Source organism: Amphibalanus amphitrite, unplaced genomic scaffold, assembly GCF_019059575.1.
Source record: "Amphibalanus amphitrite isolate SeventyFive unplaced genomic scaffold, NRLGWU_Aamphi_draft 000595F_arrow, whole genome shotgun sequence".
NCBI classification, from domain to species: domain Eukaryota; kingdom Metazoa; phylum Arthropoda; class Thecostraca; order Balanomorpha; family Balanidae; genus Amphibalanus; species Amphibalanus amphitrite.
Genome location: NW_024882089.1, coordinates 254,993 through 276,239, shown reverse-complemented (window position 1 = coordinate 276,239; position 21,247 = coordinate 254,993). Strand labels below are relative to the sequence as shown.

General features: G+C 47.5%; 2 protein-coding genes across 2 annotated transcripts; both read left to right on the top strand.

Annotated features, from left to right (window-relative positions):
* Positions 1-5,201: 5,201 nt before the first annotated feature.
* On the top strand, positions 5,202-11,825 carry LOC122394498 (uncharacterized transporter slc-17.2-like). Its single transcript, XM_043391399.1, has 12 exons — positions 5,202-5,374; positions 6,758-6,885; positions 7,114-7,343; positions 7,610-7,710; positions 8,008-8,137; positions 8,521-8,695; positions 8,935-9,086; positions 9,456-9,611; positions 9,848-9,980; positions 10,130-10,249; positions 10,593-10,717; positions 11,092-11,825. The coding sequence occupies exons 2-12, from the start codon at positions 6,837-6,839 to the stop codon at positions 11,251-11,253; spliced, it is 1,533 nt and encodes a 510-aa protein (XP_043247334.1). The 5' UTR covers positions 5,202-5,374; positions 6,758-6,836; the 3' UTR covers positions 11,254-11,825.
* Positions 11,826-20,302: 8,477 nt separating this feature from the next.
* LOC122394507 (trichohyalin-like) lies at positions 20,303-20,755 on the top strand. Its single transcript, XM_043391417.1, has one exon. The coding sequence runs from the start codon at positions 20,303-20,305 to the stop codon at positions 20,753-20,755; it is 453 nt and encodes a 150-aa protein (XP_043247352.1).
* The last annotated feature ends 492 nt before the right edge of the window (positions 20,756-21,247 follow it).

Below are 21,247 nucleotides of genomic sequence, written 5' to 3'. Positions count from 1 at the left end.
AGGCTTATCTGACTCCCATTCAGAATCGGGCCAGTATTGTCGACTTTGGCCGCTGATGGTTTGAACTCCGACTCCACAGCTCTGTTTGGCAGTGTTGGTTCCGTACGAGCATAGCAGCAGTACCAGCACCTTCGTTCACACTTGGGACAGCACTGGAAGCACTCGCACACAGATTTGGGAGGATCATTGGGTTCTGTGTATTGTGGATGGCTGACCACCAGAGTCATCTCAGCAGTCAGGAGCGCCAGACCCGCCGCCACCTGCAAATGACAGACAGGTCAGCTAGTTGGCTGGTGTCATTACGGACAAATATGAGAAAGAATTATCAGGAATTCACAAAAATGCGCATATTTAACAAACCGCTGAAAATTTACATGTTACTATCTATTAATGCTATACACAAACAAGAGCAATTATTACAACCATGATAAATGGAAATGTTCTGTCATACATAGGCATGTTTGTTAACATGAACCAAATGCAGCCACTCAATGTTGTTGAGCATATATTGACAAAAAGATGCATGGGGTTGAGTCACGAAAATCAGTCATGAAGAAGAGATTGGGTAAACAATACACAGCTCGAGCGATAATATGTAGAAGGAAGGATTTGCGAAACAACTAATTCAGCGCTCATTCTCTTACCCCACTCTCTCTGTCCTTCTCTGACATTTCTTTCCCACACAGCAGTAAAACTTACCATCAAAGCAAAGCGACTCATCTTAGAAACAGGTTTGTCCTCTTGTCTTTTTCGGTGTGCCTCGTGTTACAACCTCCTACGGACTGAATTCTGAACTGCGCTTCAGCTAAATATCACCGCCACGACCTCAGGAATGACATCTACGGTTTGACGTTTTGTGGGTCACTGGAAATCGGCCCCTGGTGAATCACTGACTGTCATTTTACAGCGCCCGTAACGCTACTTTGTCAAACATCGAGTGTACAATGCGCTCGGGTAAAAACATAATGTTGTAGAACTCTAATAAGTTGTGCAGTAGAAAAAAAATCGAGGCTCCCGAAATATATTGGAATCTAAACACAATTCAAAAAACACCTCACAATTCCAACAATGCCATTCCACTAGGATTACGAGTAATAATCTTATTTGTGATGAACAAAGTCGAATGCCGGTTTCTCTCATTAGCAGTCGATCTGGTCGACACAGCCGATATCTAGTCAATCAGAGGTCTCAGACTCCTTCTGGTCTTGGTCAAGTCGCAGCATAGTTGCAGCAGTATGGGAAGGCGAGCACCATGCTGATTATTTCTTTGGTACAACTATTATGACTGTTTGCGGATGACCGATTGCCACAGGGAGTGCGACCAGCAACAGCAAGAGGTACACCAGTAAAACGCCTTTTGGGCGAAGAACGAGCGAGCGAGATAGTGAGCCCTGCACGTGCAGAAGGGCGAGAGGGTACTTCCAACGGGCTTGTGCAAAGCACCCTTTTAACCGGTCGCTAGCGGTGTGCCAAATTTGAACGCAATCGGCCCAGCCGTTCCTGAGATCTGGAAGCGGCATTCTGCACGTGCGCACGTGCAAACGGGGTCCAAAATGACTTTTGCACGGTACCCTACTAACCGGTCCCCAACCGTGTACCAAATTTGAGCGCAATCGGCCCAGCCGTTCTCGAGATCTGGAAACGCCCCCTGCACGTGCGCACGTGCAGTAGCACCCTAACCGCAACACATGGGAATGCATTGCCTGGTGGGTGCCTACCTGTATGCCAAGTTTCAGCGAAATCGCCCCAGTAATTACCGAGTTATTAAAATGGGAACAAATTTGACACCTCTTATTGTTGTATTTTGCACGTGCACTGGATTTGACCCACATGCATCGAGAGTATCCTATTTTTGGTAGAAGGGATGCTGCTACCCTATAAAAATGACCGCAAGACAATCGCTCAAGCCGCTGCTGAGATATGGGCCTCTCAAAATCATTACTTTTACAAAACTGCTTGAACACCCTTGACTTTTCACGTGGCACGTGCCACGACGGTCACTGAGATGTATCAAAAGTAGTCAATTACGGGGTAGAAGGGATGGGGCTACCCAACAAAAAAGACCGCAGGCCAATCGGTCCAGCGGTTGCTGAGATATAAGCCTCTCAAAAGCGTTACAGGCCGGGCCGGGCCGGGCCGGGCCGGGCCGCTCATACTGAGATTTTTCCGTTATATTGAAAAGACTCACTTCGCTCGCTGCGCTCGCTCGCTCGTAATCAGAAGCAGCTGGGACGGAAACCCCGGCGGTCAGACTGTGTCTCTTATGAAAGACTGGAAAAGAGCAACGCAATCAACGTTGACGGATCATACGCATTTACCGACTGCTAACAAAAATTTTGAGCACAGATTCGCAAATAAACGATACGTCTGACAATAAGAAAGCATACATCTGCAGTGCACGTGTTAATTGTTTAAAGTAAGAAATTTTGTTAAAAACTGCTCTCTCTCTCTCTCTCTCTCTCTCTCTCTCTCTCTCTCTCTCTCTCTCTCTCTCTCTCTCTCTCTCTCTCTCTCTCTCTCTCTCTCTCTCTCTCTCTCTCTCTCTTGGAGTTCTTTCCGGAAGTGCAGTTAAACTTACCATCAACGCCGAAATATTCATCTTGATCGCCTAACACCGCCGAAAGGCTTAACAAACACTTGTCTGTTTGATGTGCCTCCGTCCGTAGACGTTTTTAAACTAAACTTCGGGGCAAACTCCAACAAAATATCACCAGCGCCACCCAAGTGATGAAACCTACCTGCTGGTGCTTTCTGAATCACTCGAGGCCGGTCAGAGCGTGATTCATGAACTACGTCTGACAGCTCCTTACGACGACACGAGGTCATCGTGCGCCCTAAGCCTGCAATACATAAACAAACGGACAAACAAGCATACAAATAAATAAACAAACAAACAAAAAGACAAGCAAGAAAGCAAACAAATAGTTAAATAAAAAGATAAGTGAACGAATTAATGAATCAATAAATATCTAAATAAGCAAATAAATAGATGAATAAATAAATAAATAAATGAATAAATAATACGCAAGCAAACAAACAAACAACAATAAATCAACGCCATTTAGTCAAACTTTCAATGTGGTCGTCTAGTCTTCTGCTAGGGTTGGTGAAAAGGGATGTGTTTCACATGTGTGCAAACAAGCATTAGAGCGTATCCATCCTAATTCTCGAGCTAGCCCCTCCTCACCTTTGGTCACACTGCGCCATTTCGGGCTGACCATCTGCCCACAGAGGCAGCCAGTAAGGACCGTTCCAGTAGGACCACGCTTTCCCATGGAGTGACAGTTTTAGCAGCTGGGTTGCTTATCCCATCGTGTCATGTTAATCCCGAGTTAACACGCTGAGTTAAGCTGCATCCCACCGATCGGTGGTCCACACCAGGGGTGGATAATTGTGCCGAGTTGGGGTAGCACGAGCTTTCCCAATTCCACGCCGGCTTGGCTCTGGAGCCGCAACAGACGGCGGAGGTCAAGGTCACCGCTAGGGCGGCGGCGGATTTGCTGCGCCCGTGCAACCCCAACTCGGCACATTTGTCCACCCCTGGTCCACACTCCACTCAACCCATTTCTTCTCACCTCTGGGCTGGTCATCTCATCTCAATGCCATCAATGATTGGCTAAATGAACTAGAAAGGCCTAATTAAGCATGCCGGCACTTATGACAAGAACAAAAACAATAGCAATTCCTTTATTCAAGCACAGCTAAATAAAAAAGGTCGAATTTCGACGGACTATCCAGTCAAAAGGTAACGAGAAGCCGGATCACATATCTTTCATTCCATTTGGGAGGGGTGTGAGCCGATTTGCATGCGTGGAAGCCGTGTTCCAGCCTTAAACCTTGTTCTCGCTGCGATAGCTTCAGCTGAAGTGTTGCACAGCCCCACTCTTTCACTCCTTTACACAGCAGCGAAGACACCGGAAAGCACAGCCCGAGCAGCATCGGTGACACTCGCACCGCAGCACTGGTGGCCAGCCAGGACCTGGTTGTGGATGGCTGGCAACCAGAGGAACTGCCACCGTCAAGAGCACGAGGCCGATCAGCAGTAGCTGTGGATAGAAACACGGGTCGGTCAGTGGTTGCAACAAAATTGCCAAACTGATGAAAATGAAAGCGATTGGGAACATTTACTTACAAATGAAAAACAAAAATATGACGTTTATGAATGAAAGGAGAACGATTGATCAATAGGCAGACGTTATGCATCTACAAAGGCGCATATGAAAAAGCGCTAAAACTTACCATCAATGCAAAACGACTCATCTTGAACGCTAAACACGTGCACCTCAAAACACCTTCTGGTGTTTTTTGGACACCTAATCTCCGATCGAAAACGCCTACGGACTGAAATCTGGAGTCAGCTCCAACCGTTCACAGCTAAACGCCTGCTTTACACGTCTACGTCCCGTCACTAAAATGTCCCAGTTTGCGACATAACTGTCACTCCGGTAGCTGCTGTATGACGGCAGCTGCCGTCAGCTTCGATGTGGCGTTACGTAAAATGTGACATTTTATGTGACATTTCTAGTACTAAAGAAAAGGGGGGTTTCTTGTTTTCACGTATTTCTTTCAACCACTGAAAGGTCGTGACAGGTTGTTTCTGGTACTCGTTATATAAGCAGTAAGCACATCGTTTTTAGCGCACTCTGATATGTTAGTGTCCGGGATGAGAAGGCCACGTTGGGAGAATTATCGGCACAAGCCAATGCATAAGTGGCTCAACTTGATCTAATAATGCTTCAGTTTCTCTAGAAATACCCCCTTATATAGTTTAAATGACCTCATATTGGTCAAAGACGGTTTAGTTTAGCAGCCACGGTTCTTTCTATGTAGTTTTGAGGTAGTGATAAGCCGGCAGACAATCCATGTACAAAGAAGCAAGGAATCGTCCAAAGTATGCAACTAGCCGAATAAACTGCTGACATCCACATGAAACATCACAGCTTTACGAGGGAGTTACATAAGCGAAGGCCCCGTTCTATCTACCGCTTCCTGGCACGAATATCAAATTTCCAGTACGTAAACAACAGTCGCCTCTCGGTACAACCCTAACCAGTAAACACCAGCCGTATCCGCATACTGACACCGGCCACAAACAACCTCACTCGCGCTGAGTGCTGTAAACTGGCCTAGTAACGGTGTCAGACCGGTGACACCGCATACCACCCCGGTGTCGTCTGTTTATTCCACAGAGCATCCAACACAGGCGCGGGCCGTGACTAGAAATGTATCGTCACATCCCGGGACAGTATATAGTCGGGTTGGAGAGCGGCGGGTGCGGCTGGAATGGCTGTCACACGGGGGAACCGGGAACAGGGCCAGAGGCACAGCGCCAAGGCGTTTCCGTATAGGTGACGGCACGCCCTTCAAAACACAGGTGAGTTTTGTTTTGTGTAGAGGGAAAGGGTGGGAGTAGGGACTGGTTTTGTTTGGGTGTGAATGTCAACACTTGTCTCTATATGCTTTTTTTTCTATCGTTTTGATTGAGTGCTTTCAACTCAACGATGCTGAAAGAGATTTCGCGTCGTCAAGAGCTCTGAAGTCAGTTTTCATATTTACGCTTTGTATGGGCGCCATATAGCCTCGTTGTTGGTGCGCCCTAAAACACCAAATCATCATCACAACGCAACTTAGAGTGACGGAAAGCTTACAGAAGTCTGCCCATGTGTGGACGCCAGAGTTGGCCTGCGCTACACTACGTTACGCACTACGTTACGCTACGTTTGCTTTTTTGGCCAAAACTACGATACCGAATTACGATACGTTATATATTGCTACGTTACTGAATTACGGTATTTGTTAATTAACGCAGCAAATTATTTTATCGTACTACGTTATGCAATATGTCATCATCCACTACCCAGTGGAAACGGTTAGTCTCCAGTAAGCCAATTACTGCGCACAATGATCGCCGGCTTTGCAGCATCGTCGGTGCGGCGGTGCCTACGCGCCACTCGCTAGATGCGCTGGACTTCCGACAGGGAATTCCCTGGGACTCCCCAGTGGGAAATCCCCGGTGTCGGTCCGGCCGGAAGAAAGACTCAGTGGTATTCATATAGCAGGCGTCTCACATCCGTGTAAACGGCCGGAGGTCTGGTGACGATATCAGTAAACTGAAAAAATTATGTACCTTATACAAATACTGCTGACCTGTAATTGCTACGGAATCCATTTCGTAGTTCCTACGTTATTCTATTATTTTCCGTACTACGCTACCGAAACATCCAAATTACGCTACGAAACGGTACTGACAGCTACGGGTTACCGAAAACTTCAAAATAACGTAACGTAGGCCAACTCTGGTGGACGCAGCCTAATTCATTCGCAGTACTGCATTTTGTTACGATTATAGCGGCAACTTTAGGAGCTAAAGCACGCTAAGTAAATTATGCGCTTCTGATATTGACTTATCTATCAAAATTATCTGCGATGACAGGGCAGCTATCATGCCACCTCTAGTAGATCCCTGTACATGTTACACGCACAATGGGACGTAGATTGTGAACAGGTTTGTTGCGAGTGGGCTCGGGCTAAATAATTTCAGAAGTACTTACCTAACTGGCATTCACCAACATCTGGTTAATGTTTCCTCCGCTGTCAAACACATGCCATTTGACTGCGTCTCGATTTAACTGCAGTCTTTTCAAAGCACATATTTTGAAATCAACTCATTCATCATAGCAAACAAGACGTTAACATCATATGAATAGCTTTGTTTGTCACATTCCACAATGACTTGACGGTTCGTCTTCTTTTCAAGTTAAAAAAAACGGAACGTCATTACTTCCTGCTGGTCAGGAGAGTAACAGCTTCCAACTGAAGACTTTCAAACAGCAGCCATGAACACAGAAGCAGAGACTAAGGCCCAGGAGGCAGGGGAACTCAAATGTAAGTCGTTAAAAATTCATCCAAATATATATGTTTTATAATGTTCTTCGACATGTAGACATGTACACCTGTAAATGTGTACACCTGTAAATATGTAGACATGTAAATGTAGATATGTAGATATGTATTCGACATGTAGATAAACATTTAAAACATCAGATCATGATCATTGATAACTTGCGTGAAACGTGAAACCCAAACAAACAGAATAGCATGGCTTTTCCTCAGACCGCCTCTTCCCGTCCGTTCGGATGTTGTTCGTCATGCTCGTCGGTATCGGCGTGGGGACCATGATGATCACTCGGTTCAACGTCAGCATTGCCGTCGTCTGTATGGTCGACGATGACGTCACAGAGGGTGTCATGACGTCAGCCGGGGACGGCATGGGAAATGGAACCCGAGACATCGCCATAACGAATGGTGGTGAATTAGAGGTTTCTACAGCGGGAAAAGGACGGGTAAGTATTATTTACCTTTTAATTTCAAATCGGTTTATTCTAAATTTATCAGCGTTTAAAGCTATACCTAAGTTTTATAGATTCATGCTCATCACAAAAATGAATATGAAGGACGACCGACGAATGCAATATGTATGTTGATACCAGACTGTCCACTGGACAAACCCCGAGACAAACACCATGTCTTTAGCGTTCATTTGCCTCACTAACGGCATACCGGCTTCATTAAACATATCGGCCATCAGAAATGCCCATCTGCTTTCCAGGGTGAGTTCCAGTGGGACAAGACGTTCCAGGGGCTGCTGCTGTCCAGCTATTTCTACGGCTACACCGCGGGTCTGGTACCGGGCGGCTGGATCGCCGACAAGTGAGTTCTAAGAGATTGTGACGCACAGAGACTTCAGTTAGTTTGATAACCGCTGTTTATACACGGATGTCACTCGATCGGCAACCAGAGTTGATCCATTATTTTTCAGTCATTACCCGGAATGAACTCTTTCGGTTGAACTAAAGACATTGCAGTGGGCACTGCAATGTGTGTCCCTAATTTGAGCTGTCCCTATTTTTACGTTTTGGGGCGGAAAACATATCACTTTAAGGCATCATATATCAGGATTGAACGTATTCAATTTTCGGCTGACGTTGGTGCAATCTGCGCTCCCAGGCTGCCGGTGGTACTGGTCCTGCTGGTCAGTATCGGTCTGCAGGGTCTGTGGACGCTGGTGCTACCGGTGGTAGCACGAACAGACCCGTACCTTCTGCTGGCGCTGCGCGCACTGCATGGGCTCTGCTCGGTGAGCATATAAATGGTGTACTTTTGATCATTTGGGCTTAACGACACATGAGTTAGAAAAAGTAGTTGAGGTAGAATATGATGAAAGCGAGAAGTTCCATAAAAGATGCCTTACTGAAAATATTTTGCCACGTGTAGTCTAGAAACTATTTGTGTCAACGCTAGCTGAAGAGGGCCGGTCGAGCTATTGCGTTATCTCTTCCCTCGCTAACGTTAACCTACATATGCTCTAAGGACCAAGTGACCTCTCAGTATGCTCACAAACCATGCCCTCGCTACTGCGCAGTGGACTATGATCCCAACCCTCGCCAGCGCGCGACCTCTACCCTCTCTAACTTCTGACTTTGCCCTCGCTGACCGGTTACCTTTCCTCTCTCCTCTCAGTCGGCGGCGCTCCCCGCCGCGCAGGTGTTCGCCCGAAACTGGAGCGTGCCTGTCGAGTACACCACCGTGTTCTCGCTGTGCTGGGCCTTTCAGTACCTGCTCGGAGGATCGGCCTACCCCATCTCCAGCTCCATCTGCCAGGCTTGGGGCTGGCCGGCGGTGTTCTATATTACAGGTGAGGCCGCGCCCCTCACATCGATGGTGTGTGGGCACTGAATGGCGCTCCAGTGTAAAATTGTGTTAATTTCTCGTTAAAATTCTTAAAACCATTAAAAAGCTTGAGCATAAAGATTGTCCTGTTCGTATTTTATGGAACCCAGTGTTGAATGCATTGCCGTATGAATTGTCACTTGTTTCATTGATGAAGATAATTCTGTTATTATTTGACCGTTTCCGGGTGTTCCCTTTTTGCAGGGGCGTTTCCACTTCTGTGGATGGTCGTAGGCTGGTTCCTTCTGACCAGCTCCCCTGACGAGAGCTCCATCTGCCCGGAGGACGAGAAACGATACCTGGCCTCCAAGAGGCTCTTCAGAGTGGCCACGACCAAATCACTCTCTGACAAAAATGTAAGTGAGATGAAGAAAGATACTTTTGCAGTTCATGGTACATGAAGCTGCAGTAGAAAATTGTAATTTCCACAAAGCAGGTAAATTCGTTCGGTAATTCAGTAACTAAACGGGACAAAAACTTCATAGAAAATGTGGTGAGAGGATTTTTTTTTTTAAATAACATCAAACTTTTAACAAAGGGGACTGCTTAGATGCCTTACAGAGACCTAAAAAATTGATCATGAGCCAGGAAACATCTATCAAATTTTTATATTTGTCTAAAATAACTGTTAGCAGCAGCATACATCCAAACTCGAATAATGGTGACGATAATTCGACATCTCCTGGATTCGAACCCCTGACCTCTGATAACTATCTCTTCCTCAGGTGACCCAGGAGTCAACACCAATCCTGGCCATCATCACCAACCGTCAGGTGCTGATAGTGATCGGCACCTTCTTCACCAACAGCTGGTTCTACTACGCCCTCAACATCACTCTGCCCACCTTCCTGAAGGAGACCATGGGCGTCAACCTCACTGAGGTGGGTCGTAAGAGATGCCGTGCCTGTATGCCTTAAAATTTTATAAATTAAACGAAGATGATTCTATTCTGGATAATTATGCTGGCTGGTTGTTATAATCTTTACCGACATATTTGCCGACAAAAATCAAATGTGAAATGAAATATGCTAACAGCTTATGCCCTATACCATTCTAGGTAAGTCATTTCTGAATAACGCATGTCTTTAACATCACCGCCCATTTTTTTTTTTCGCAGAACGGATTTCTCTCCGGTCTTCCGACCATGTCGATGACCGTCGGCTGCGTTGCAGGGGGAAAGGTGTTTCAATACCTGCTCACCAGGTGGCAGTGCAGTCGAACCAATGCTCGTAAAATTATTGCGACTGTCGGTGAGTTTGAAAAAAAGTATTTATCATTTCTTAAATTTATGCGTCTAAGTTTTGTAGCGTATGTACCTTTTTTTGTACTAATGATAATGCCGTAAGTGTCGTTAATTTATAACAATCATGTGTGATAATAAAAAAATCATGTTTTTCAGCGTTCCTGATCCCGGCCGCTCTGCTGGGAGTCATCTTGCTGCTTCCTCCGGGAATGACGTATCTCACGATGAGCCTTCTCGTCTTATGCAACGTCACCTCCGTGCTGGGAGTTGCCGGAGGTAAGTGGCATCTCTTTGCATTAACTCAGTACTTAGGAGAATGCTGATTTTCACGAAGGTATTGCTTGCTGTCTTACAGAATAAAGTCAATAAGTTATTTCATACAAATGAACAGCAGTCGGGGATTGCCAACAACAGACTTCAAAAACTTTAAAGCGTCATTGAAATTCGCTCTGGCGTCCGTAGTAGTTCCCTCTGAAAATCAATTGACATCTACAGCACAAGAGCATTCCACTTCATTGATTCTCCACACAGCCTCCGTTATCATCACAGCCTCCATTGTCATCATCGTTCTAATGTAACAAACATCAGCACACCGCTGTGACCTCGACACCCGTTTCAGGCCCTTTGTCTGCGGGCCCGGACATCGCCCCTCAGTTCGCTGGAGTGATCTGGGGCCTCTCCGGGTCCATCGGAAATCTCACAGGGGTCCTGGCGCCCACAATAGCCGCTGCAATGACACCAAACGTGAGTAACGACTTACATGACTTCTTTTAATCTGTTTTAATGTATAGGTCGTTATTATTCCATTCATGTTGTTTAAAATACGCAAATTGCAAATAATTATGTGCATGAATGTGGACATGAGAGCTGTTAAAAGATAGCAAAATAGTCCTTTGCACAAGAATAAAAAACAAACTTAATTATTATCAGATTAGTTAAACTCGAATAGTTAAATCAAGGAACAGAAATCATTGATAGTGATATGTAGCAGCAAGACCCATGAAGTCTGTAGCCAATCAGTACCCGCTCAAGAACTGCATCGTCACCAGGTATTGTGCTTCTCAAATTGTGATTTGTTAACAAGACCTCACAGTGACCATGTCTTTCCATTTCTGCAGAAAAGTCTACTGGAGTGGCGGTACTTCTTCCTGATCGCTCTGGTCATGAACGTCGTGATGGATCTCGCCGTCATTCTGTTCTGGAAATCAGAGGTGCAGACATTCGCCAAGACCGAGGAAAACGAGACAGAAGCACAGAACAAAAACACGTGCGAAGTGTAGAAATGGTCCGTTTAAAGACCACAGACTACCGTAGCAAAATATTGTGCCAAAAGATTGCTGTATTCAAAATACGAGTCGATGTCGACCGACTCGTATTTTGTCGTCTGTCGACCGATGCAACGCGCCCCGTTTCACATGTGCCCCTAAATGGGTTGGGGGGAGGCGACGCGCCGGCTCCAAGGGTTTTGAACGTGTCGACTGCGCTTGCTGCATCAATGATCGCCAGTAACGGTACCCTTATCCTTTGAAATGCTGAGCCGCTTGTTTTGATTGGGTTAAAGACATTTAGAAAGCATCACTAAGTCATTGAGTGTTGAAACTGCAATGCGACATGTTATTTAATAAGACAACTCGGAATATATGCTTGAATGTGCCATTCGTGCCACTGTCGTCATTGAAAAAAAAAAAAACGGACACGAATAGAAGTTGAACATGTGGTGGATATTGTATCGTGAACTTTAATTGTTGATGCATATACAGCATGCTTCCTCAATAAGGGACATGCAGTGCATTTTTCGTAGATGTTTTCAAACATTTTGATTCACAAACTTGTTTCGTTTTGTGTGAATATTCAAAAACAGCCTAGTGTAATTTTTGTGAACAGGTAATGGCAAAAATGATAACACCTTATTTAACCTGTGCACGGCGAGGGAGGCTCTACAGAGCCCCACCCCGTTTTTCGGCAGTACCTTCTAAACCGTTTGACGTATCAGCACGACACTTTTCGTACCTTTAGAGGCATTCATTTGACACCTTGTGTCCAAATTACAACTTTCTAGCTACCATAGGTCGACCGGAAATGACGTCAGAGTGACGTCATGTCGGCCGATTTTCATGCAAAACATTGAACTACGGCAATTGCTCTCAAGAGCTCAGTTTTTAAGCTAGATCCAATTTCTTTGCATGAGTGGACTGCAACTACAAGTGGCTAGCAAAATGCCATCTCGGATTTGAAAATTTTGAAAAATTTGAAAAATATACATTTACAATTACAAAAAAACTTTTTTATATATTTTTCTAAAGTTTTTGAGTTTTCAAAAAAAAAAAAAACGGAATACGTCTGATAGAACGCCTACCGATTACCTATTCTAGGAAGCTTTAGCCCAATTTCTTCAAAAATGGCTAAGTCATACGCATTATAGTCAAAATTTCACAATAATAGATTTTTCCAATCCATTTCTCAGTACGTTTTTGACATCGTACAGCCATTAAATAGCACTATCGTGTACATGAGCTCAAACTGCATCTGATAGACAATTTTGTTGCTGAAAAAAATCGTATGTAAAATTTGAACTTTTTGGACCTGAAAGTGACCTGACCTCAGCTAAATTCAGCTGAAAATGGCCTCAAATGGCACAGAACATACGGTTTTGAAGTCTATGAGTGAAATGGACCATAAAACATGTGCCACGTGACTGATACATGATACATGATATACAATTTATGTGACCTAGGATGACCTGGCCTTGACCTGAAAAATTCGAAGTACAAGTTTGTTACCCTCAGGGTATCTGCGACATACCTTTATCAACGAGTGCGCAAACCAAAAATGATCCGCCGTGTTAGCCGGCGGCCAGAGCCTAGATTGTGAACAAGCCAAAACGTTGATAATTTTTACTTTGACCTGACATGTGACGTCATCAGTGACCTCGAGGCTAATTAATTTAGGTTTCGTTCGACAGTTTTTCCAATGCTATCAGACGTCGTTTGAACTTTGACAACCGGCTCGGTTGTTTCGGAGATAGGACGGGGCTCTGTAGATCCCCCCCCCCCCCTCTCAGTCAGCCGCGTTATGGAAAATACCCTAGTCATGCGCGGGTTAATAGCACACATTCTGGCGGTTCAGACAATACCATTTTACAGTATCTTTCTCTTGAAGAATCTGGCAGAAAATCCACTCAAATTTATCCAGAAATACCAACACAGTTTTGGTCTCGCAGAACATGAAAACACGACTAACTTTGAAAGCCTTCCCAGCTATACCTATCAGAATGTTTTTATGTCAATGTCAGTATATGAACAGTGAACACTGTATGGGATAGCGGGCAATAGTAAAAATTATTGTCCGATATGACGTCACTGTGGCCCGAGGGTGAAGACCAAAACATGCTTTATTGCCCTCGGCTACGCCTCGGGCAATGATGCTTGTTGAGGGCTTCGCCCTATGGCTACATATGTCATATATGTCATATATGTCATATATAGGTATGTCACAGAGGGCAATTATCTTTATTGTCCCTATACCCCATACAGTATTTATTTTATTACATGGCCCATCCCAACTCGCTAATAAATGTCGTTAACCCCCGCCCTGGCAGGGGGGGGGGGTCGATGCGACCCTGAGGTTTTTTGCGATGGGCGCCGAACCATTACCTAGTCGGATCGTGCTGAAAATTTCCATAGCCTCTGGGGCATCCCTTGCGCAACTTTTGGTAAAAAAATATTTTCGGGTCACGTCAGGTCACCGAGCTATGACGTCAGAATAGGTACAACCTTCGACCGTTTTTGGCAAAATCATACATTCCGCGTAACTGGACGTGATCTCATCGACAAGAAGGAAACTATTCCGTGTGACTTCCCGTGCCGGCGGCGGGTGTGACTTCCCGTGTTCCCGGGACTAGGGGAGACCCGGGAGGTATGGGCCGGTTTTGTGAAAAGGCAATTTTCTTCCAGTGGGCAGTGGCTAGACCCGGTTTTTCACTCTGTGTACGTGAAATTGCCTTTCGCCTGCAACGCGTACCTGATATTAGGCATCTGGGATCAACTATTTTGTCTCCAGATAACTTTCCATAAATCATGTGCTTTTTCGATCCATCAAAATACACCGGGAGGTATGGGCCATGGCCAGGGAGGTATGGGCCGGTGCCATGTTTCATATTCTTTTCTCGACAATGAGAATAATACTCGTAGCTGGTATCTACCTTGATCTCTCTTGGAGCCCAGGAATCGCATAAGCGGCCAACAGCTTGCTTCATGGAGGTCACTTTGGCCCATATGTATTTTGGAAAACTCAATCATGCACCATGAAATAAGATCAATAATATTTTTCTGTTCGAATGAAATTTGAAGTTAAATTTTCGACCTTGCGCGACAAAAAAAAAAAACTTATTGACGGGGACATTCAATGAAAGCATCTTTTTTATTTATTTAGGATCAACGGGGTGGGTGGCCCGAACCTCCCGGTTAGGACGTCAGAATGTGCGTAGCATCTCAGCTCATAATCTTACAAGAAAGCTTCAAATTGTGTATCCAGTCTAAATTTGCATGCTTTAAACTTAATGTTAGCGATGGACTGACATCATAAAACGAGCCTGGTTCAAATTTGTCACGAATTTTCTGTATGTACCGTATTTTACTCGAAGAGGGCAAAAACGCTTTATCACCGCTCATTGCCAAAGAAGACTGAGGAAGATTTTGAAAATCACGTGGGATGTATAACGGAATGGCTACTACCAGTTAACGCCGTCAAATGTGTAAAAATACGCAACACTTCTTCAAAACTGCGATGGCCCATACCTCCAGGGGGCCCATACCTCCCGGGTCTCCCCTACGTCACGCCAGTAATGACTGAAGTCTAAAATGCAGTCAACTATACATCATTGTGTTGCTAATTCGTTGAGAAACACGGTCTTGAATGTTCCATGTCGCTGTCTTTAATAAATTCGCCAATATTGGCTAAATAACTTGGAAAATTATAGCTTTTCCCGAAATTTGACCTTTGACCTGCCATAACCCTCGCCGGCCGAGGGGGGGGGGGGGCGGGTGCCGCCCCCCCCCTCATAGGGTTTTTTCGCGATAGCTCCGAACACACTGGCGATAGAGAGCTGAAACTTGGCATACTTGACCTTTGATTCAAGCCGGATCTTTTGACACCAACCGCATTTTCGGGTCAGGTCAGGTCACTGACCTATGACGTCATAAGTGAACCTCTGCACGGTCTTCAGATGTCGCAACTTCGCAACGCCCTCACTGCCAGAGGAGATGTCACAGGGAAATGAAACTTGCAGGATCTAGTATCCATTATGGGTCTCACAACTTGTATATCTCGGATTTTTCCTAAAGGTCATATGAGGTCAGGTCATTTTCGTGACCTCACCATTATAAGTCAATGGGGAAAAATGAAAACTGCTATTCTGGCGCCGGGAACGATCTCCAACTATCTCAAGCACACAGAATCATGATTTGATGCACTCCTTGCAAGGTTAGATACGTCACTTTTGGAATGTTGACCTTGCGTGACGTCATTTATGACGTCATCAAGGTCATATTAGTTTTTCGTCAATAACTATTGATCAAATTGAGCTAGCGAGTCGGGAAAGCCACCAATGGACTTAGGAAGACCTGCTAAATCGAATGATATGCGACATGACCTTTTTCGACCAACTTCGTGACCCGGGGGTGCTGACCTGACCTTGACCTTAGGTCAACACCCCAAGTTGACCTGACCCGAACAAAAAGTATATCATTCGACGCGCCTGAGCGAGGCGAACACGATGCTGCCAAAATCGCGGCTCTGCGGCCGTTTTTTGCGAAGTTATTCACCAAAAACTGAACCGTACCCTGGGTCACTTGACCTGACCTCAGAGGTTACCGGTTGACCTAGGACCTTAAAATCGGGTACCAATCTCTGCGTCTCGTAACGGCGCACCCGCTCGTTTTTTCCGCGACGCGCTAGCTCCACCAGGGGCGAAACGGCGAGGGGGGGGGGGGGTCGTAACCGCCCCCCCCCCTCGGCCGGCGCGTATGTAGAAAACCAATAGGTCCGGCGAGGGATAACTGGGTCAAATATTGAGCTAGGGTAAAACAATATACCACCAATCGCGAGTACTCGTTGAGAGCAATCGACTGGTCTTTGTTGCGAAGCGCTACAACGCTTAGTTTCGAAACGCCAGGGGGGTCGCATCGACCCCCCCCCCTCCCGCTGCCGGGCCGCGTCATGAAAAATGCCCTGCCAGAGCGAGGGTTAAATATGTCGCCGTTCAGAAGAAAATTGAAAAATGATTCAAACACGCGCGATTTACAATTGCCTGTTGCCATGGTGTCACTAACAAAAGTATGTATTCCTTCAGAAGGAAATCTAATCTGAAAATTGCGGTCAACAGTCAACAATATTGCGCACCCAGATAACATACAAGCCATGCAATAAAATCATATTTTAAATGACGTTGAGTGTGTTCTGAGCAATTGGTGACACGCAAAAGAAAGAAAAACACGTTTTAAAAATGTCGGAAAACAGTATATTGGCAACTTCTCAACCCCGATAGCGGCTGTGTGCACCGGCAGCCGGAGGTGGCCGCCGGTGCCCTGGGTCTATCTCTGCCGGCGGCCGGCGGCTCTTATTTATTTATCGGGGCCGCCGCCGGCGCCGGTCGGTATATCAGGAGAGGCGCCGGCCGGCCCCGGCCAGTAGTCCGTTTGTGATAGTGTTAAGTCTGTGAACAGTGATACCGCGATAGGAACAATGTCTTGTTCTGACGTACTTACCAAAGACCAGATGAAGAGCATGATGAAGGTGCTAAGAGGTATGGCTCCGCGGATAAGGCTCCTGGCGGAGAAGTGCAGGGCGGCGACCCACCTTGTCGCCGACACACTGCTGGAGACCGCAGACCTGGTGAGGAACCACAGCCCCGGACGACAGGGCCAAATATCCTCCCAGGAGGTCGATGACGCCGTCAAAAGCCTTCTGGTCAGCCCGCTGCTGTCGGCGCTGGTGGAGGACAGGGCCGCCGCCGACGCCGCCCGGTGTCGTCACTGCCAGCCCCGTCGGCCGCTCCGGCTGGTTTCCTGGAACAGGTCGGGGAGCACGGCTGAGGGGCTAGATGACGGTATCATCGGTGAGGAGGGCACGTCGGACGTCGACATAATGTTGGAGTTCGACGGCCCCTTCCGCTGGACGACGCCGGGCGCGGAGCCTGCCGACATCGAGCCGCGGTCTGAGCCGCAGCTGTGGGCCCGGCCGACCGGCAACGCTGCACTGGGTGCGGACGGACCGGTGCGGCCACGAGGAGCCGCTGGAGGCTCTGCCAGCCGACTCCGTCCGTCGGCTCGTGGAATACTACTGCCGGGCCGAGTACTCTGGTAAGATCAAACCCACCGGCCCGGCAGTCAACGTCAAGAGGCCATGTGATAAACACGGTGGGTTTGATATAGTCTTCTGCCTGTTTGTGCGCGGGTGGTGGCCCGAGCCAAACTGGCCCGACGCCGCCTCACGGAAGACCAACTTTCCGTCGGCGGCGGCGCGGGACGAGATCCCCCGGTTCGGGGTGCACCTCGTGCCCACCGGCCGGGGGGGCAGCGAGACAGAATTAGTTGAATACCGCATCTCGCTGTCGCGGGCGGAGCTACTAGCCGTCTGGCAGCTCTCGCCCAGGCAGCGGGCTGCGATAATTAGCGTAAAGGACATGAAAAACATGCTAAAGGAGAGCGGGGTAGCCACGGACGACTTGAAATCGTACTTTGTCAAGACAGCGATGCTCTGGCTGGCCCAGGAGACGCCCGGTGGATCGTGGACGGGCGTCACGGACGGCGTCCACCGGCTCCTGAACTGGCTGGAGCAGAGCATCGCCGAAGGGTGGCTGCCCTGCTTTTTCTATCCAGCTATCAACGTGGCGGCGGAGCTGACCGCGGACCAACGGCAGGCCATCATCAGCTCCCTCCGACAGATGAGGAACCACCTGACACCCCTTCTGATGGCCTGCTGTGAGAAGCGGTGGCGCCTGGACATCCTGCTGGAAGGCGGGGCGGAGCTGCTCTCAGAGCGCGAGCTGCGGTTCCGTCTGGGACGGACGCTGCTCCGGCAGGCTGTGTTGGAAGATATCAGGCGCCGCCCCACGGCTCCCTGCTGGGAGAGCTGGTGGAGTCACGCCATCCCCCGCCTGGCCCACGCGGCCCCCCACCTGCTCCAGTGGTACCACTACATGACATCGGGAACGCACCACCAGCAGTGTTGCCTGCTCATGGCGTGGAGTGTGGTCGACCCGGCGGACCTGGTGGGCGGCGCGCCGATGACGTCACCGGTCGGTAACACCGTCACGGTCGACGTGACGCCGCTCACCCGGCTCCTCACCAAGTCTGACCTGGAGCGCCTGCTGGATGACCCGACCGCGGTGGCCGCCTGGTGGGGTCGGCAGCTGCGGCGGCCGCCGGCGGAGCGGCCGGCCGGCCTGACCGCCGAGCTGGACACGCCGCGAGGCCGGGCCGAGCTGCTGCTGCGGCCCGAGCTGCTGCTGCGGGCATTCAGTGAGGACGTGCCGCGGAAGATGGGCGAGTGGAGAAAGGAGGACCTGAAGACGAAAATGAACTGGGCGGAGAACTTTGGACCACTGCTCACCTATCAGCAGTGCCGCAATAAGCTGAACCACCAACTCAGCCGTAACCTGCAGGACAAGCTCCGTGTCGATCTACGAAAGAAGACCGGTCCGACGGTGGTCGCCACGGCCGGCCTCTGGCGCCGCCGGCTGCAGCAGCTCCTGTCCGGTAACCGGCTGCGCACGGCTTATGACGCTGCCGTCAGCCGGTGGCCGGACCGGTGGCAACTGCAGCGGTACTGCCTGGACGAGGACGAGACCGACTCACAAGGTAATACATCGGCCGGCGCCGCGGCGGTGTTTCGCTAAATAGCAACCGAGTAGCTAGCTGGCTGAATGGTACTTAGGAACACAGGCAAAAGTAAACGGATGTGAGCGGCCGCGAACCCGCGGCTTCCATCTTACGAGGCGATCGCGCCAACCACTAATCTGCGCTATCAGCTGAATTTAACGGTCTGATAAGCACCATCGTGTTCCTGAGCTCAAACTGCATCTGAAAGACACCTTTTTGTTGAAAGAGTTCAACTTCGTGATTTGACCTTTTGTGACCTGAAAGTGATCTGACCTCAGCTATATTCAGATGAAAATGACCTCAAATGACACAAATGACACTACTTTCGAAATAACTGGCTGAAATAGATCATAAAACATGTGTTACTTGACCGATGCACGACATTAAGTTTCCAAGACCTAGGATGACCTAGCTTTGACCTGACAAATTCGAAGTACAAGTTTGATACCCTCAGAGTATCTTAGGCATATATCAACGAGTGTGTTAACCAACAATGAGCCTGATCGGACCTGTAAGCCGGCGAGCAGAGCCCGAGTAGTGAGCAGGCCGAAACTGTTGATAATTTTAAACTGTTGACCTTGCATCAGTGACCTCATTTCGCAAAAAAGTAGTAGACAAGCAATGTTCATTGTTCAATCGATGATTTTCGATGACATGCCCTTTACTCGATGTTGAAATCATTTCTTAGAAAGCCTGTAAATGGTAAAAAATGTGACCTTTAGCTAACCTTTGACCTCATCGGTTGCAACTAGATTTATACAATTTAGTCAAATGGAAGTTCTACGGTTGGTCTATCGAACGCCGTTTGAAGTTTGAAAGTCAGCCGGTAACCGTCCGAGCTATTGAGTTACGGGGGCCGTAACGCCCCCCAGCGGGTGGCAGGGTCAGCCAATAGCCCAAAGGGGCGCGGGTAACGAATCGTTGATGCATAGAAACTGTTTTATAAGTACATAAGTACATAAGTACATTAATAAGTACATAAGTAGTGTACATAATAAGTACATAATAAGTACATTTCAATAAGTACAATAAGTTTTAATAAGTACTTTGTAAAAGGTAATTTGATGTTGAAACTTGATGAAATTTGATGTTGAAAGCATTGATGAAAATCACGTGCCATGTCTAAATATCTTTCAATGGTGCAGCGTGAATTGTGATCTAAGCTTCTCTTGGACTTGGTCGACTGCCGACCGTCCACCCTACGTCCGGTAACTTCTGTCTGACCTGCTGTGTTCTAGACTCGCTTCAGGGTGACCGCGACGGAGAGGCCGAAGACGAGGAGCAGCACTGCGATGAGGAGGAGCAGACATCAGAGGGTCTTCCTTGCCCAGACCGGCAGAGGTGGCAGCTGATTGAACAGCAACATCAGCAGCGGTGGCAGGAGCTGGAACTACAACATCAGCAGCTATGGCAGGAGCTGGAGCACACAGGTCACAAAGAATGAGTGAGGATGGACAAAAAGCATGAAGAGGAGCGTCTGGATCTGGAGCGGGAAAACGGTAAGGAGTGGCAGAAACTGGACGAACGTCACTATGAGGAGCGCATTGAGCTTCATGAGCAGCACAGGGAGGCTATCAGATGCATGCACTTGCAGGTCGATGAGTTAGCACCATCCACGCTTCGAAGGCAGAAAAAGAAGCACCAAAAAGATTGGAAAAGTCTTGATCCCTTCCACCAGCAGGAGTGGGAAAATCTCCAGCAGACACTGCAGAAGAAGTGGCAAGAGCTAGAGCAGAAACATCAGAGAGAGTCACAAGAGCTGAAGAGGAAATTTCCGAGCGTCCAGTCGGAGCTGGAGGTGGATCGACTGATGGAGGAGTGCAGCAGGAGACGCCAGCAGCTGGCGGAGGAGCTGCAGAAGGAGCTGGAGCAGCTGGAGGAGCAGCTTCAGGAGCAGCAGTAACCTCAAAGAGGTGTGTGACAGACCCCGATATCCGAGGATATGAAAACTTTCATATAAACAGCAAAACGTCAAATGATATGTAAACATCGATAATACTGAAGCCTTTGTAAAAGATATCTGGTCATTTTGCTCTTTAGTTACAAAAAAATAGTTTTGTTCCCCCATTTTGGAAACATTATCAATTTTGCACAGGGACGATATTTCCTTTTAGTCTAATATCTTCCCTGTGGTAGATCACGGGCATGTGTTCTATCACATCTATTCCGCTTTTTTCGAAAAGTCAAAAACTTTTTCAAAAAAGATAACAAATAGAGTTTTGAAATTGGATATATATAACTTTCAAACTTCATTTCAAAATTTTCAAAATCCGAGATAGCAGATTGATAGCCCGGTATATTCTTAGTCCTCTCTTGCAAAGAAATTAGATCTAGCTTAAAAACTGAGAGCGATTTCCGTAGCTCAATGTTTTGCATCAAAATCGGCCGACATGAC

Excerpts from the sequence above, each read along its gene's own strand:
- LOC122394498 (XM_043391399.1), top strand. The coding sequence starts at position 6,837 with ATGAACACAGAAGCAGAGACTAAGGCCCAGGAGGCAGGGGAACTCAAA. Across the intron at positions 8,138-8,520 it reads CACTGCATGGGCTCTGCTCG|TCGGCGGCGCTCCCCGCCGC; the intron begins GTGAGCATATAA and ends CTCTCCTCTCAG. Across the intron at positions 9,612-9,847 it reads TGGGCGTCAACCTCACTGAG|AACGGATTTCTCTCCGGTCT; the intron begins GTGGGTCGTAAG and ends TTTTTTTCGCAG.
- LOC122394507 (XM_043391417.1), top strand. The coding sequence starts at position 20,303 with ATGGACAAAAAGCATGAAGAGGAGCGTCTGGATCTGGAGCGGGAAAAC.